Source organism: Littorina saxatilis, linkage group LG4 (genome assembly GCF_037325665.1).
Source record: "Littorina saxatilis isolate snail1 linkage group LG4, US_GU_Lsax_2.0, whole genome shotgun sequence".
NCBI lineage: Eukaryota > Metazoa > Mollusca > Gastropoda > Littorinimorpha > Littorinidae > Littorina > Littorina saxatilis.
The window spans coordinates 67,411,033-67,428,526 of record NC_090248.1 but is presented as its reverse complement, the minus strand read 5'-3'; the positions used below and the strand labels follow the sequence as shown (position 1 = coordinate 67,428,526).

At 40.2% G+C, this 17,494-nt stretch overlaps 1 protein-coding gene across 1 annotated transcript in view; it reads right to left on the bottom strand.

Annotated features, from left to right (window-relative positions):
- The window catches only part of LOC138965458 (guanine nucleotide-binding protein G(i) subunit alpha), a 47,516-nt gene extending 37,618 nt beyond the window's left edge, over positions 1 to 9,898 (bottom strand). Inside the window, exons 1-3 of the mRNA XM_070337614.1 lie at positions 9,548 to 9,898; positions 6,869 to 6,911; positions 5,598 to 5,739 (exon numbers count right to left, since the gene is read on the bottom strand). Of these exons, the coding sequence (XP_070193715.1) occupies positions 5,598 to 5,739; positions 6,869 to 6,911; positions 9,548 to 9,665 (303 nt within the window). The 5' untranslated portion in view covers positions 9,666 to 9,898. The remainder of the gene's footprint in view (positions 1 to 5,597; positions 5,740 to 6,868; positions 6,912 to 9,547) is intronic.
- Positions 9,899 to 17,494: the final 7,596 nt, after the last annotated feature.

Below are 17,494 nucleotides of genomic sequence, written 5' to 3'. Positions count from 1 at the left end.
CTCTGTAGGAAAGGAAGCCTGAGGCTGCTCCCATTTCCCATCTCTTCTATGTAACTGTGACTGAATATTTTCCGCCTATAGCTCACTGTCTTTCTTTATTTGGTGTTTAACGTCGTTTTCAACCACGAAGGTTATATCGCGACGGGGAAAGGGGGGAGAGGGAATAGAGCCACTTGTCAATTGTTTCTTGTTCACAAAAGCACTAATCAAAAAATTTTCTCCAGGGGCTTGCAACGTAGTACAATATATATTACCTTACTGGGAGAATGCAAGTTTCCAGTACAAAGGACTTAACATTTCTTACATACTGCTTGACTAAAATCTTCACAAAAATTGACTATATTCTATACAAGAAACACTTAACAAGGGTAAAAGGAGAAACAGAATCCGTTAGTCGCCTCTTACGACATGCTGGGGAGTATCGGGTAAATTCTTCCCCCTAACCCGCGGAGGGTAGCTCACTGTCAAATTGTGTTCTATCGCATGGGCAGTGCTTGAAATATTCTTGGCTCATCCGTTTTGTTGCTTTGGTGTAAAAATGGTTAATGTTTTATTACTAATCATACGCTTAGTCAACACATGAACAGTCATCAGATTTTAAGAAAACCTTGTACTTAACTTGTTTTGCAAATAAATTATAATTATAAATGCTCTGTCAGTGCGAAGAAATAAGAACTAATAACATTAACAACAGATCAATCACCCAAGATCTGTAGATTAAACACGGATGTCACATGCTATTAACTCAGCACTATTTTTTTATTTGCTGAGAAGACCTATTTTCTGAGAGTAACAAAACAACCACAATGGCAAGTAATATTTTTATAAAATAAGGTACAAATCAAATCAGATACAACAGACAGCTTCAGCACTAGACCAGGTCATTTGACTGCTGATTTATTGACTTCTCCTTAGCGTCAAAGACTTATGTTCTCTAATGCAAATATTCTTCAAAAAGGAGATAGTTTGTAATACCTTAACATGCTGAAAAGGACTGGGTGGCCGAGTGGTAACGCACTTGCGCTCGGAAGCGAGAGGTTGCGTGTTCAGGCCTGGGTCAGGCCGCAATTTTCTCCCCCCTTTCCTAACCTAGGTGGTGAGTTCATAACTCATAACTCATAACTCATAACATTTTATTGATCCAACAAAGGAAATTAATTTAGTCATCAGCACATATAGGTCATTAATTAATAACTATAAAAGAATAAAAGAAGAAAATTCATAAAACCCATGATATAAAAATACCCTTTTTCCTTGCACACCTGACAAGTGCTAGTCTTTCGGATGAGACGAAAAACCGAGGTCCCTTCGTGTACACTACATTGGGGTGTGCACGTTAAAGATCCCACGATTGACAAAAGGGTCTTTCCTGGCAAAATTGTATAGGCATAGATAAAAATGTCCACCAAATACCCGTGTGACTTGGAATAAAGTGTAAAAAAATTCCATCTCACACGGCATTAAGTCTCAGGGCTTGGAAACATGAATACACGCATGCAGGAAAAAAAAAATGGGTAGCGCCGTATACTGTATGGCAGCTCGCTTTCCCCAGGGAGAAAGCAGCCCGAATTTCTGTGAGGTTACCCTCATGGACTATATAAAATCTTATCCCTTATCTTATCCCTTATCCCCTTCAGCAGCCATCACTAACCTTCTAAGAGGTTATTTCAGCTCTTCAACCGTACTCAGAAAAACCATTGAACAAAGCGTGTTATCAACCAGCACTAACACTCATTTTGAAACATTCAAAACTACTAACGTACATCACCCAGCTCGAGAAAATTAGATATGCTGAAAGTCTGAGTAAACATTTTAAATTTCACCAGCCTGACACAGGATAAAACAGTGCAGAAAAACCTATTGAACAGACCCTGCTACCAAAGAGAGTGAAACTGAAAGGCCCTAGCGCTTTACCGTTGAGAACAGAGAGGAGACAAAGGCTTACTAAGAGCAGTCCCAATTAGAGGTGTGATGATAAAAAACCCAGTGCACAACATACAGACACAAGAGGAAGTACTGGCCATTATACAGAAATAATAATGAAGTAATACAGACGCCAACACTGCATAAACTTGACAGCAGAACATTTAGTGTAACGGTTTCTGACATCAGCCTCACCCTTGCAACAGATGTATAGATAACTACACCATAAATTTCTTGCCTCGCTTACATGATTCATTAGGTAATATGTTACTTGTTTAAACACACAGTTTACACATTACTGCTTCTAAAATGAGCTGCATATAATGTACGAGTACACAAATGAAGCTGTACTTCATCTAACACCAACTACACCATAAATGTCTTGCCTCGCTTACATGATTCATTAGGTAATATGTTACTTGTTTAAACACACAGTTTACACATTACTGCTTCTAAAATGAGCTGCATATAATGTGCGAGTACACAAATGAAGCTGTACTTCATCTAACACTGTGTTTGCATACTGTGAGTTGATTTGTTCTTGGAGCCTGGCTTATGATCCACAGCATCTAAAAGTCTAACAAATAAATCTAGTCCAATCTTAAACTTCATAAAAACCATCTGCAAACAAACCCACGTACAAGACTGTACAGACTTTGGAAAAGCAAAAATGTATAAAAGAAACATTGGAATGGAAGAACGAGAAAAAGATCAACAAAACTGTAGTTAAGAACGGGCAGCCACAAACCAGAGTGTGTACACAACCATGGGTAACCATGGTATTTAGTGCCACCACTGATTATGTCTGCTTGCTGCCTCAGAAATCTGCACAGTTCCCAAGCCCCTAGCTGCCCAGAGTCAGTTTAATAGCTCTTGTTTGCTTCTGGTCGATCAATAGATACAACATGGGGCCAATTTCACTGTTTGGACAGTAGCAACTAGCAACGCCAAACTCTTGATATTTCGTCATAGTGCTCAGTCGAAATCAAGTTAAAAGTGAATCCTGTAACAGGAAAAAATAAGACAAAGAAAAAACTTGTAAGAGACGCAGGAAACACAAAACTATTTCCTGGTGTCCATTGGACTCTGTTACATGTACAACTTAATGACCGCCATTTGAAAGACAAAGGTATGGAAGTGGAACATAACCATTCGTGAGACTCATTCATTTCCTCAATCATAATCATCAGCAATCATAATCATCAGCAAGCGCCTCAGCGGGAAACCATGGCAATAGCTCCAGCAGAGACAAAGAAAGGTGATAATGGAGCTCAGCTTACTGGAGACTGCCACTATGATTATTTTGATGTGGAAAAGAGGAGCGAAGTAGACATGTGACAAGTGTAGTGGAAACATTACTTAATAAGCCTTAAAAAGGCCAGGACAGAAAAGACTACCAAAAGCACACACAAAATGAGACGCAATGAACAAAATTGCTACTAAAACGTGCAACACTTACCATGCACTGTTATTTCCAAACTTCTTACACAAAAAGCAATTTCCAACATCTACAGATCTGCATTCTTAGTCTTACAGAATTTCTCCACCAGTCCAAGCATGACACACTATCACTGACACTTTCACTTAGACTGGAGTCTACACCTTGTAAAAGTGATGATCATTTTTTCAAAGTGAATGTCTCTATAAGTCCAAGGAGTAATAAGACCAGAAATAAAGTGCTCATTTCTGATGTAACGACTTAAAGTTAAACTTCAATATCAGAACAACAAAAATGTGTCTAAAATAACAACTAGTGAACTACTGATTAAATTACCAAGATCCTACTGTGGAGTTTTTTGTAAACAAATCGACAATCAAACCTGACGAGAACTGGCCGAGGAATTAAATAGAACACAGTCAAACTCTTCTGGTACAGTGGTAGATTGAGAAAGAACAAGTCGCGTAAGGCAAAATTACTACATTTAGTCAAGCTGTGGAACTTACAGAATGAAACTGAACGTAGTCCGCCGCTAGTGCAAAAGGCAGTGAAAGTGACGAGCCTGTTTGGTGCGGTAGCGCTGTGCTTCATAGCACGCTTTACTGTACCTCTCTTCGTTTTAACTTTCTAAGCGTGTTTTTAATCCAAACATATCATATCTATATGTTTATGGAATCAGGAACCGACAAGGAATAAGATGAAATTGTTTTTAAAACAATTTTGGAAATTTAATTTTACAAAAAGCCGGATATGACGTCATAAAAGACATTGATTTATCGAGAAAATTAAAAAAAAACGTCTGGGGATATCATACCCAGGAACTCTCAGTCTCATGTAAAATTTCATAAAGATCGGTCCAGTAGTTTACTCTGAATCGCTCTACACACACACACGCACAGACACACACACACATACACCACGACCCTCGTCTCGATTCCCCCCTCTATGTTAAAACATTTAGTCAAAACTTGACTAAATTTTATGTAAAAAGCACATGTGTACAATGTACCAATTTCATTTCCTGATCTTGATGTAGATTACTTCTACTACAATAGAACCCCCCTTTTAGCCCTTCACAAATCTTAGAAAATCGGGTCTTAAAAGGGGTGGGGATGTGGCTCAGTCAGGGCGGGGATGTAGCTCAGTCAGGGCGGGGATGTAGCTCAGTCAGGGCGGGGATGTAGCTCAGTCAGGGCGGGGATGTAGCTCAGTCGGTAGCGCGCTGGATTTGTATCCAGTTGGCCGCTGTCAGCGTGAGTTCGTCCCCACGTTCGGCGAGAGATTTATTTCTCAGAGTCAACTTTGTGTGCAGACTCTCCTCGGTGTCCGAACAACCCCTGTGTGTACACGCAAGCACAAGACAAAGTGCGCACGAAAAAATCCTGTAATCCATGTCAGAGTTCGGTGGGTTATAGAAACACGAAAATACCCAGCATGCTTCCTCCGAAAGCGGCGTTTGGCTGCCTAAATGGCGGGGTAAAAACGGTCATACATGTAAAAGCCGTGGGAGTTTCAGCCCATGAACGAACAAACAGGTCTTAAAAGAAAGAGAGTTTGAAATGTAAGTCAATTTACACAGGTTATCAACAAAACATCACACAAAGCAGGGCCTTTCTCTTAAACAAGAAATTCCTATGAGGTAGGAAAAACACCCCCGTCAAAGGGAAATAACCTTCTCAGTTGGTGGCAGTGACTGAGTGAGAATGGTTATTTCCCTTTGACCATGAAGATGTCCCTGTATAAGTCCTTGTATAATTTTAATCCACCAATAACTCCCTAACCGTGTGTTTGACTGGTCCCAATTTTTGTAAGGACCATCTCAGGAATGTATAGAACCTGTTCACCAAGTTTGGTGACGATCGGTCCGTTCATTCTTGAGATCTATATGCGAACACAAACACACAAACAAACACATCGAGCGAAACCTATACACACCCCTATACCGGGTGTGTAAAAAGGGAAGTCTTAAAGGGTAGTTCTGCCGTAGTCTTGACTCCTAGTACCATATGTATGTAAAGTGCTATTTCTGCCATGACTATATTTAGTAAACTTGTACTATTAGTAAAAATTATTGAAGATGTGAGCCATGACTGAAAATGAAACTTACTTGCAATGTGGTTGTGAACACTTTTTCAAACATCAAAGTTCTAGCTTCCTTCACAAACTAGCCTTCACCATGCAGAGCTTCCGTCAAACCTAACCACAGTAATGTTCAAAAAGGGTTTTCTGTACTCACAGCTCTGTCTGCATGTCCAAACTCGACCTTCAGCTGGTTCATGGCACGGATGATGGCAATCATGGACTGAATGGCATTACTGTACACCACCGGTTTATACTGTAGACATTCTTCTTGTGTATATCCCTTTTCATGAATAATTCTGCAAGCACAAACATAAGAATTAAAGGACATGCTCATCCCAAAACACCATTATGCTAGTACATAAGTTCCACTACCACACATACTGTCATCGTCATGTTTTTTTCGCGCCTTTCTCTCCCATTCTCAAAGATGTTCCCGTATTACTGGTGCAATATCCAGAAACTTCAAGTTCAATAACAGAAAGTAGAGACTGCCACATGTGACATTTGGTTAAAAACATACACATGTATACTGTGACATAGTAATCAATTCTGAAGAAAACAGTGTAACAACTCTGTCAAAACTGTAGGCACGGACGATCAGCGAGCAGCATGGAATTATTTGTTTACGATGGTCCAGAAAAAGTATAGACATGACCTAAGCTTCTTGTTCTACAAACTCAGCAATGCAAGATACTCCACAATAAACCTGAGCACCTGCAGTAAGTTGTCTTGCTCCTCCTAGATAACACTGACTGGCTGAGTGCCAGCAGGAACTTAAAACTGTACAGTAATGTTAGTCCTCGTGAAGAGTTTCCACTAAATCCAATCAGACTCTTATGCTTAACATTACATTGTAATGTAAGATTGTTTAACACTACAGACCAGAATCTTCTCAGTCACAGTACTACTACTCAATCAATAAATGAGGCTTATATCGCGCATATTCCGTGGGTACAGTTCTAGGCGCTGTGCAGTGATGCCGTGTGAGATGAAATTTTATACGGCCAGTAGATTGCAGCCATGTCGGCGCATATTTACCTTTCACTGCCTTATTCCAAGTCACACGGGTATGGTAGACAATTATTAATTGTGCCTAAGCAATTTTGCCAGGAAAGACCCTTTTGTCAATCGTGGGATCTTTAACGTGCACACCCAATGTAGTATACACGGGGGGTGGTTCGGACACCGAAGAGAGTCTGCACACAAAGTTGACTCTGTGAAATAAATTTCCGCCGAACCTGGGATCGAACTCGCGCTGACAGCGGCCAACTGAATACAAATCCAGCGCGCTACCAACTGAGCTATATCCCCGCCCCAATACATAGTAACAACTAGCAAGAGTGCAAGAACACATTATATTAAATTATAAATGTTTTCATTAAACGGTATAACCTATACATAGTTTATGGATAATAATCAACTTACTTCATCTGCTTCACAATTGTACTCTTCCCAGACTCTCCAGCACCTGTGAACATAGAAATAACATGATAAGTCCTCAAAATTATACATTGATTTATACAGCACTGACTAAGGTTTCTGACATATCAGTATCATAAGTCAATGGGTGGTTTATGTGCAAGCCTTTCACTTCAATTTAAAACCTGATAAGAAGTACCTGTTTTTCCAAGTGTGACCCCTGACTCTGAGGCTCTAACTCTAATCATTAAATTTTGCTTTGGGGTTGGAGTGGCACTGGAAGGGTTATAGGGTGCAGTAGTGCAGGGGGTGACATCCCAAATTGCCCCCATTCATTTCACCTTTTGCTGAGAGTTGCATTTCCACCCCACTATTCAGAGCTCGCAGATATTCGTTTCTGTCATAGGATAATTTTAGTGTCAAGGATAACATGTCTTCTGAGAAAATGTTGGGAAACAAGGTCTTATAAATGAGTTAAAATAGAGGGTAGAAAAAAGGGGGTTCCACTGTATTACCACACATTCCTGCCTGCATGAAACAACTCAAGTACATTTTCAACTGCAAGACATTACATAGCTGGGCTGACATTATAATATTCCCTCTAGAGTCTCTCATGTATGCCAAAATAAAGTTCACTGGCTCCCTGTCAAGTCAATGTCACTGTAACCTACATCACTATGTCTATGATCAGTATATGGTTTACCTCAATGCAGTGTTCAGCCTCGAGAAAAAACTATGTATGATTCATTTGACCCCCTCAACCAAATCAGGATGGGATATATAGTCAAAATCATGAAGTACCAAGAAGGTTAAGGGGATGCCCCCCCCCCCCCCCCCCCCCTTATACTCTCCTGATTGTTTCAAATAATTTGTTTTTGATCAAAAGAAGCTAAACGGTGCAATCTCAGGTGCCAAATGAGCTTTTAGTTACATTTGCCACTAGATCATGTCATCAAATTCTGTGCATGTGCTTGATTTGGAGCGCACTTTTGCTTTTTTCCAGTTCAAATCCAAATGCTGTAAACTATGTATAGGGTCAGTCGTGCAGTGGTATGCAAATCGCTAAACGCCTTTTTACCAAACTGTTCTAACAAGTCATTTTCAGTTTGTATAGGCCAATGCCACATTTGACAATAGTAAACTGAACCCTACAATGTGACCAAGACAATGCACACACAACCACAGACAGTAACATTTTGGGAAAAATTTCTATAAATATAAATTAAGTCAAGAACCACAACCCTGTCAAATGTACTGCTTTAGTTTACCTGGTGGCCATAGCTGATAATGGTAGCTAGCTTTTTCATTAATTATATGCCACTTTACAAAATTGATCAGCATGATCACTGATTCTGATGACTGTCATCACATCAGCCTCCTAAGGTTAAAGTAAAGACTGTGCATACTTCACTAACTTTATGATCACTATTACAATTTACAGTAGTACTAGTACTATGCAACAGCAACTACTGCGATCTAGTCAAGACAAATTTAAACTAAGTTAACTTTAAGACACCAGAATTTTATATAATTTCATAAAAAGCTGACAAAGTTGTTTTGGGCTAATTCTGACTGGCTGTTGTAATGTAAATGAGTGACTGTTCTGAATGGCAGTGAGGCTTGTGCTTGTTAATAAATTAACTTGCTAAGTGGCTAACAAGTGTGAAGTGATCCACTAATTGCTTAGAAATTAGAATAAGCCTCCCCCTTGGTCTAACCCAGCCTCTTGTACGGCTGTATGGTTTCTACAATCCTCTTTACATTAATGCAAAATGCAGAACTGGTGTATGCAGGTTTTCAATCAAAAAGCTGTTAGAACTAATAGAAGTTGAAGGAAAACAACAAGTGTTACCTGTGGTTACAACCTCCTGACAGTGTTTACAAGGCTGGTGTTATTTTGTTACTCATTAGACATTAATCAAAATAAGTCGATGGGCAAAAATATACTAGTATCTTGACTTGGGACTGGGAGTGGGAGACATTATGTGATTATTAAAAAAAACAAAAGTGGTTATGAATCTTGACTATAACAAAATACAGTGGGTGTTCCAGCTGTGCATAAACTAGTTCTACTAGTAGTAGTACTAGCACTAGCAGTCTACAATTTATTACAGTACATGATGCCTCTTGGGCTAATATCTGTGTGTAACCAAACTGGTTAACCCACACACCCAGGTGAGCTGGTTCTCTGAGGAAGCTGATCTGTTTGCAACTGTACACAACTAACAGCCGATGTGAGTACATTGTCAAATCCACCCAGGCTATGAAACAAATCTACCCGATATACCCTGGCGCAGATTGTAACCAATCCACGCCTCTTCAAATCATAACCCGACAAATTCAAAACCTCGCGACAGCAGTAGCGTCCCCGGAGATGGATTTGATCTGGGTCAGATGTACCGGTGACGTACAGGAAAAGAGACGGTTCACTCTATTTCCCTTCCTCCAAACAGAGTCAGTCAAACAAGGAAATAGAGGGTATCATTTATAAATGCGGAATACTTATTATATGATCCAAATTTCGCCCCACCAGAATTACATGAATAATTCTTGACAGTTTCAAAACAATCTCACAAAACAGACATTTAAATGGAATTTATCAACCAGGAAATCCTTAACAGAACTACTTTTCCAGCCATAAACAAACCACCTACGTGGGGGAAGATAGCAATTGTGTCTACTTACCAAGTAACAACAATTTCACTTCACGTGCAGCCTTTTCACCATCAGCTCGAAGGCCTTTATCAATCGCCTTCGATCTCTCCATCGCCGCTTTGTCGTCCGAACTTGAAACACACCCCATTTTGAATGATCACAAAACCGGAGAAGGAGTAAAATCTGGCTTTAGCCAATGTCGGTTGGGTTAGATATCAGTCCTATTGATCCGAAGAAGTATATTCCAATGCATCCAGAAATTTGTTTCTATCACCAATAAGGTTATAAACTGAAGTCAGGCTTCTCGCCCGTGATGATCCGACTGCTCCTCTCCGCATGAATTTGAAGGACTTGCCCGGATGTACAGCGCATGCGCAGTGCTGTATTCAGTTTGAAAGTTCTGTCTGCTAGCGTGGTAGAGCTACTCGTCTTCTGAATACAATGAGCTAGATGTTGTCTTCTATTCTTTATCTTCTCGCGTGAATTTGGTATTTTATAGATCTCCCTTTCATGAATTAATACCCTTTTAACTGATAAATAGCATAGACCTAGTGCAAGGTGGGCGTGTCACTGCTAGCCAGAATCGAGAAGTGCTGGGGGGCGCTGATTAGTAACTCGAGTGTCTGGACGCTCGGCTGGCTTTTCAGTTCTGTGTTCTATTTATAACAAAAGGGACAGAAGCGCTCGAATAAAGTTGCAATCAGATATGACTAATAGCAGTAAACAAACAACTTAAAGGAAGATCAGTAAACGCGCGAAATGTTGATACATGTCGGTGGTAGCCTACTAGAACCGGCATCATCTCGGGCCGAGCCACAACTTCCCCAGCCAGCCAGCGTGCCAGTTTTTTTTTGCCAGTGCCGGTGGTCCAGCACCGCGGCTGGCACACCTACCGCTTTACTGACTGACGACGAATACTGATGGGCCTGCCCTTACACTGCCGGAGTTGAACTTGTGACACGACTTGAAGAGAGAGAGAGAGAGAGAGAGAGAGAGAGAGAGAGAGAACTTTTGAACTTTGAACTTTGAACTTTATTTATTTATCGAGGGTAACAGAATGTCCGGCACGGTTGGCCTAGTGGTAAGGTGTCTGCCCCGTGATCGGGGAGGTCGTGGGTTCGAACCCCGGCCGGTGTCACGATTCAATCATCTTTTGCCTGTGTACATATTTCCCCCTCGACATATACTCAAGACTGAAATGTTGTCAAGTTTCCTGGTAAAATTAAAGGCACAGTAAGCCTCCCGTAAACCATCACAGAGCTCCCCGAGCGTCTAAATACAGTACAAGCATACTTCCATTTGAACGCTCACCGAACGGGAACATCCTGGCTGCTTTCTGTCGAGCGTGAGACATTTTCAAAGAATTTATTTTCGTAGACTTGTTCCGTTAACAACAACGGCGCCTCGTTTTTGCGCTAGACCTAACTTTTAAAATCTAAATAATAAATTGACAGCTTGTTACACAAACATTCTTTAATCATAAAAGAATTCGTTTTTCATCAAGACAAGATCAGAACAATTCGAAGTTGTGAAAGTTTAAAAAAAGAAAAGCCCGGAAGCAGGGTCACGCAAGGGTCTTAGCAGACGACGGCCGGTTTATCAGTGCAAATCGCCGTTCCTCTCAACAGTCAAAAGCCATCGCTAGAGTTCTTGTGAACCACAGCCGTTGTTTCGTGCATAAAAAAAACGTGCTATTGTAGATAAGCTCACGTCGAGTCGCATTCAAATGACTAACTATGACGACTGCATTGTGAAAAGGGAAAACTGGATCACACGGGTTCACGATGGCTCAGGGGTAAGATAAACCACGCAAAAATAAATTCTTTGAAAATTGTTCGCTCTTTACGGAGGGCACCTAGGATGTTCTCAATTGGTGAGTGTTTAAATGAAATGGTGTTTGTACTGTGTGTAAAAGCCTGACCGTATCTGTGATGGTTTACGGGAGGCTTACTCTGCCTTTAAGAAGTGAAATTATTTATGGAATAGATTCCAAAATCAGTCGAACTCTCCGAAAACTGACGTGTATTGAGTGGTTACGTCCCTTGAGTAAGAAGGAAAACATTTTAGGATGAATCAAATTTCTAAGTTAAATAAAACAAATTGGTTGAACAAATTTGGCCCCATGAATGTAAGGTACTATCGAAGGGTGTTTTTTTGTTCAGTGTAGAGTTTATACTAGATCAACGAGGCCGAGAAGCGAAATATCAACACGGCGAAAGATGAAAAAGTGACGTCACACCGGGTCATACCTAACGCAGTCTGGCATTATGGGGTTAGTGCTAGGACTGCCGGGGTTGGTCCGGTGGCAGAATAATGTGACTGGGGGGAGACGTGAAGCCTGTGCTGCGACTTCTGTCTTGTGTGTGGCGCACGTTATATGTCAAAGCAGCACCGCCGCCCTGATATGGCCCTTCGTGGTCGGTTGGGCGTTAAGCAAACAAACAAACAAACAAACAAATTGTATAAACCAACTCATGTCCATCATAGGCACTTAGACTGACCTGACAGACAGTAAGCCCCTTAAAATTTGACAGAATAAGCAAAGTATACATGCTTTTTTTCGTCCGGCCCTCGCCCATTGAGGGTAACTCGATTAATAACAAGAAGAAATAGAAGTTAAGTTAATTACAATACAATTCATATAATTAACATGTCAAAAAATTAAAAAGACATTTCTGAATGCATTATGAATATCAAGCAATGATGTGATATTATCACATAATTATTTACTTGCTTCCAAGAGAAACAGCATGTACATTTCTTTGAAGGAAGTTTCACTGAATTGCATTTTAATTAAATCAGGAATGGAGTTCCACAATAAGGCGCCAGAATAAGAAAGACTTGAGAGAGAGAGAGAGAGAGAGAGAGAGAGAGAGAGAGAGAGAGAGAGAGAGAGAGAGAGAGAGAGAGAGAGAGAGAGAGAGAGAATTGAATTGAATTGAATCTAATTGAACTTTGTTTTTCGAGGGTAACAGAATAAGCAATGTAAACATGCTTTTTTTCATCCGGCCCTCACCCATTGAGGGTAACTCGATTAATAACAAGAAGAAATAGAAGTTAAGTTAACTACAATAGCCTACAATTTACACGGCATAAATAAATCGCATACAAAAATAAAAAATAAAAATAAAAAAAATCCCTGCGCTTACAACTGTACCCACGGAATACGCGCGATATAAGCCTCATATTGATTGATTGATTGATTGATTGATTGATTGTGTGTGTGTGGGGGGGGGGGGTGGTGTGTGTGTGAGTGTGTGTGTGTGTGTGAGTGTGTGTGCGCGTACGTGCATGAGTGTGTGTGTGTGTGTGTGTGTGTGTGTGTGTGTGTGTGTGCGTCAGTGTTTGTGTGTGTGTCAGTGTTTGTGTGTGTGTGTGTGTGTGTGTGTGTGTGTGTGTGTGTGTGTGGGTGTGTGTGTGTCAGCGTGACTTTTGGAGCGTGTCATAGGGAGTTATGTGTTCAAACCAGTAGGTCACGGTTATTGCGTTGTTTTAGTTTTGACTGTTGCCAGAAGACAAAGCATGGCAAGACAGGTCAAACTTTTTTTTCTTTTTACATTTAGTCAACTGAGTTTTGACTAAATGTTTTAACATAGAGGGGGACACGAGACGAGGGTCGTGGTGTATGTGTGTGTGCAGTGTGTGTGTGTGTGTGTGTGTGTGTCTTTCGGATGAGACGAAAAACCGAGGTCCCTTCGTGTACACTACATTGGGGTGTGCACGTTAAAGATCCCACGATTGACAAAAGGGTCTTTCCTGGCAAAATTGTATAGGCATAAATAAAAATGTCCACCAAAATACCCGTGTGACTTGGAATAATAGGCCGTGAAAAGTAGGATATGCGCCGAAATGGCTGCGATCTGCTGGCCGATGTGAATGCGTGATGTATTGTGTAAAAAAAATGCCATCTCACACGGCATAAATAAATTGCATAAAATTTGTTTAAAACAATCAAAAAAAAATCCCTGCGCTTAGAACTGTACCCACGGAATACGCGCGATATAAGCCTCATATTGATTGATTGATTGATTGATTGATTGTGTGTGTGTGTGTGTCTGTGTGCTTGTGTGTGTGAGTGTGTGTGTGTGTGTGTGACTGTGTGTATGTGTCTGTATGTGCGTGTGTGTGTGTGTGTGTGTGTGTCTGTCTGTCTGTCTGTCTGTCTGTCTGTGCGTGTGTGTGTGTAGAGCGATTCAGACCAAACTACTGGACCGATCTTTATGAAATTTGACATGAGAGTTCCTGGGAATGATATCCCCGGATTTTTTTTTGATTTTTTTCGATAAATACTTTTGATGACGTCATATCCGGCTTTTTGTAAAAGTTGAGGCGGCACTGTCACACCCTCATTTTTCAATCAAATTGATTGAAATTTTTGTAAAGCGATCTTCGACGAAGGCCGGACTTTGGTATTGCATTTCAGCTTGGTGGCTTAAAAATTAATTAATGACTTTGGTCATTAAAAATCTGAAAATTGTAATATTTTTTATATAAAACGATCCAAATTTACGTTCATCTTATTCTACATCATTTCCTGATTCCAAAAACATATAAATATGTTATATTCGGATTAAAAACAAGCTCTGAATATTAAAAATATAAAAATTATGATCAAAATTAAATTTCCGAAATCGATTTAAAAACAATTTTATCTTATTCCTTGTCAGTTCCTGATTCCAAAAACATATAGATATGATATGTTTGGATTAAAAATACGCTCATAAAGTTAAAACGAAGAGAGGTACAGAAAAGCATGCTATGCAGCACAGCGAAACCACTACCGCGCTGAACAGGCTCGTCAGTTTCACTCCGTTATGCACAAGCAGCGGACTACTGTCATTGTGAAAAAAATGCAGTGCGTTCAGTTTCATTCTGTGAGTTCCACAGCTTGACTAAATGTAGTAATTTCGCCTTACGCGACTTGTTTTTTATGCCATGGTTACATTGTGAGACTAAATAAGGAAACCTTGAACAAAGGGAGGCAACACATATGTCAAGTAGGAGCCGCGAAGAAGAAAAAATCTATTAAATCGACCAAAGAAGAGCCCAAATACAAACAAGGAAAGGAGTGTATCATTAACTTTGCCGATTGACACCGATGTCATTTTATTTGTTCTCTGGTGTTGGCCACCTTTGAGGTACATTGTATTCACAGTTCAAGGCAAATACTGATTATCAAATAAAACATCCTGATGCAAAAAGACTTGCAGGTACAATGTATATGCGAAGTCTATATTTTGCTATTTTCAGTATGAACATTAAGCGTTTCTGTATAATGTCAGAAACAAACTCAAAACATTATAAATCTGTACTAAAATGGGACAAAAAAAGGGAGCGTCCTAAAATCCTTCATATTGTGAATGTTGTAAAGGGCATTTTGCAATAAAAGCTAACCTTCGTTTACAGTAATTTGTATAGTGCGGCCTGTATCGGCAATAAACATGTCGGTATTCATAAATCGTTTATTGTGTCAAAGTAGAGGACATAATCGCAAGCTGTTCAGACCGTGCCATCACTCGGACGTTACATGTGGGCGTCACTGCGGACGTCATGGGTCCGTTGAAGTTAAATCAATACTACTTCCGGCCATCTGATACTTGGTCTCCAGTCAATATTATTAATATCAACAAATCTATCCCCCCCCCCCCCAAAAAAAAAAAAAAAAAAAAAAAAGAATGATTTTTTCTTCTTTTTTATCTAACCCGATCGCCCTCGTGTCAACTTGCAGAGTAGTAATTGTGTTTTATTTCCCTCATTGCTTTAGACGTGATTAGCTGAGATTGTGAACACAACATCCAATGTAAAGGTTCAGTTGACAGTTCTTCACGAGTAAACATTATTTTTCATTCAATAAAAACATCTAAGAGTGCCTTTATTGCCAACCGTTTGTTCCTCTGCGGCAAGTTTTGAACGATGATCTCCTGACATCATATTAATGAAATATATTCGCTGATCAACAAGAGAAGTTTTGAATGAGAAGTACCTTTAAAAAAAACTCCAGTGTCAAAGAGAATGGCGTTTTCAGTTTGTGTCACACACCTGCACACGATTTCTCCGTGAAGCATCCGAAATCAGTGCTTAGATGCCAGATGCAGATCCGTGATAACAAGCTTGTTCCTAAATAAAAGTGACTACTCTGCTACCCGACAACACTGAATAACTTCTTCTTCTTCTTCTTCTTCTACGTTCCCGGACTGAATAACAATAGTGACGATAACACTAACGCCATATTGTCCATTACAATGAATACATTAAAACAGAAATGTCTTTTCGACGCTTCTACTAGAACCTGCCTGCCGATGATTATAAAACGCAAATTGTAATAATTATTCGAACATTCACTAAGACAATAGTGTGTGCGTGTGTGTGTGTGTGTGTGTGTGTGTGTGTGTGTGTGTGTGTGTGTGTGTGTGTGTGTGTGTGTGTTTGTGTGTGTGTGTGTGATTCATTTTGACTGTGCACTTATTGACTATTGTGTCTGTTCTGTATCTGGATGACATTGCTGTTAGGAAATGTTGTAAGTTTCTTGTGCTATTATTATAAAGTAAGGATTTGTCAATAGGAGATTAATTTTTATTGTACATTTATTGATTATTGAGTTAGTACGTATATATGCCTAAACGATAGTGTTACAAATTTCATGTTGTGTTGTCGTAAGTGTGTTGTTCTATAGGTTCTTATGTTATTATTTATATTAGTGCAATCAATGCTAAACTAGTGTGTTTTATTCATTGTTAAGTGAAGTGGTTCGCGCTATATAAGTTCTCATTATTATTATCAATAAAACATAAAACACATGAATACTTTACATTGGCAATGTCACAACGCAGTGTAACTTAGTGCTGGATCCGCACGGATGTCGTCACAGGTTCGGTGAATTGTGAACTTTTAACAGAACTGTTACTTGTATAAAAGTCTTGTGTCCCAGACAAGCAGAGACTGTAGCTGGCGCACAGGTGGTCAGTTGTGTAACTTTATGACCGAGCCGGGGTCAGCCTCCCGGATACCCGGAGGTGTGAAGTACCATGTTCTGGTCAGTGGTTGTTTGATGCGCTCAGATCATAGCATCATCAAGAGGGTGTTAGAATGTCCGGTTCCTCTCATGTTGGACCTTCTTCAGGGGTGTTTTTGCAAGACTGTAATTTAATAATATGTTTGCTGGAAGCAATATGTGTGGTTTTTTTTTATCCATCCCCCTTCAGTCTCTTATCAGTCAACCAAAGAAACGTGTTTCTGCGTAGATATGTTGTTGAGTGTTGCTATGATTTTGATCGGATGTCTGAACACCGCTATATATCTAGATTATAGTATGCGAAAATTCCCCCGTGCGTGTGACGGCTTACTAGCGCCAAAACCTGGGGTTACCATTTTCACCTGCAAATTTCAATTATCCCGTGTTCTGTGTAATTCACAGCGATTTATAATGTAGTTAACTGACAATGTTGATTGCTAATTTTCAGCCGGCCTTGTCCTCGACTTGCTCAGTAGCGCCAGATCCATAATTAAACATGAACCCCTGATCATTAGACATGAACACATGAAAATTAAGCCGGCATGATCTCTTGATAATAAAACATGATCACTTAGTAATTACAAGATTTAAGTGAAAATGAATAATGTTCAGTTCTGGCTCACTTACAGACGGATTGGGGCCCAAGGACTGTTATGCTGGGGTGGAAGTAGAGATAAGCGCCTACTTCCCAAGAAATGCTCCAAATGGCTTCGTGTCTCCAAACACCTCTGACAGTCAAATCCAGCTCCTGGCCTTCACGTGGCGGGCCCTGTCTTCGACTAACAGGAGAAGGGATGCAGGCGGGTCACTGGCGCCTTAAAACCAGCTGCTTCGGGCAGATGGGGCTCGTTAACCTTGGATGGTCGCTCATCTAGGAGAAGGACAACTCCGATTTCAAAACCCGCAATGCCTTGTGTGCGCCTTGGGAAAGGCAAAGGCTACGAGAAGGAAAACTTCGACGTCAA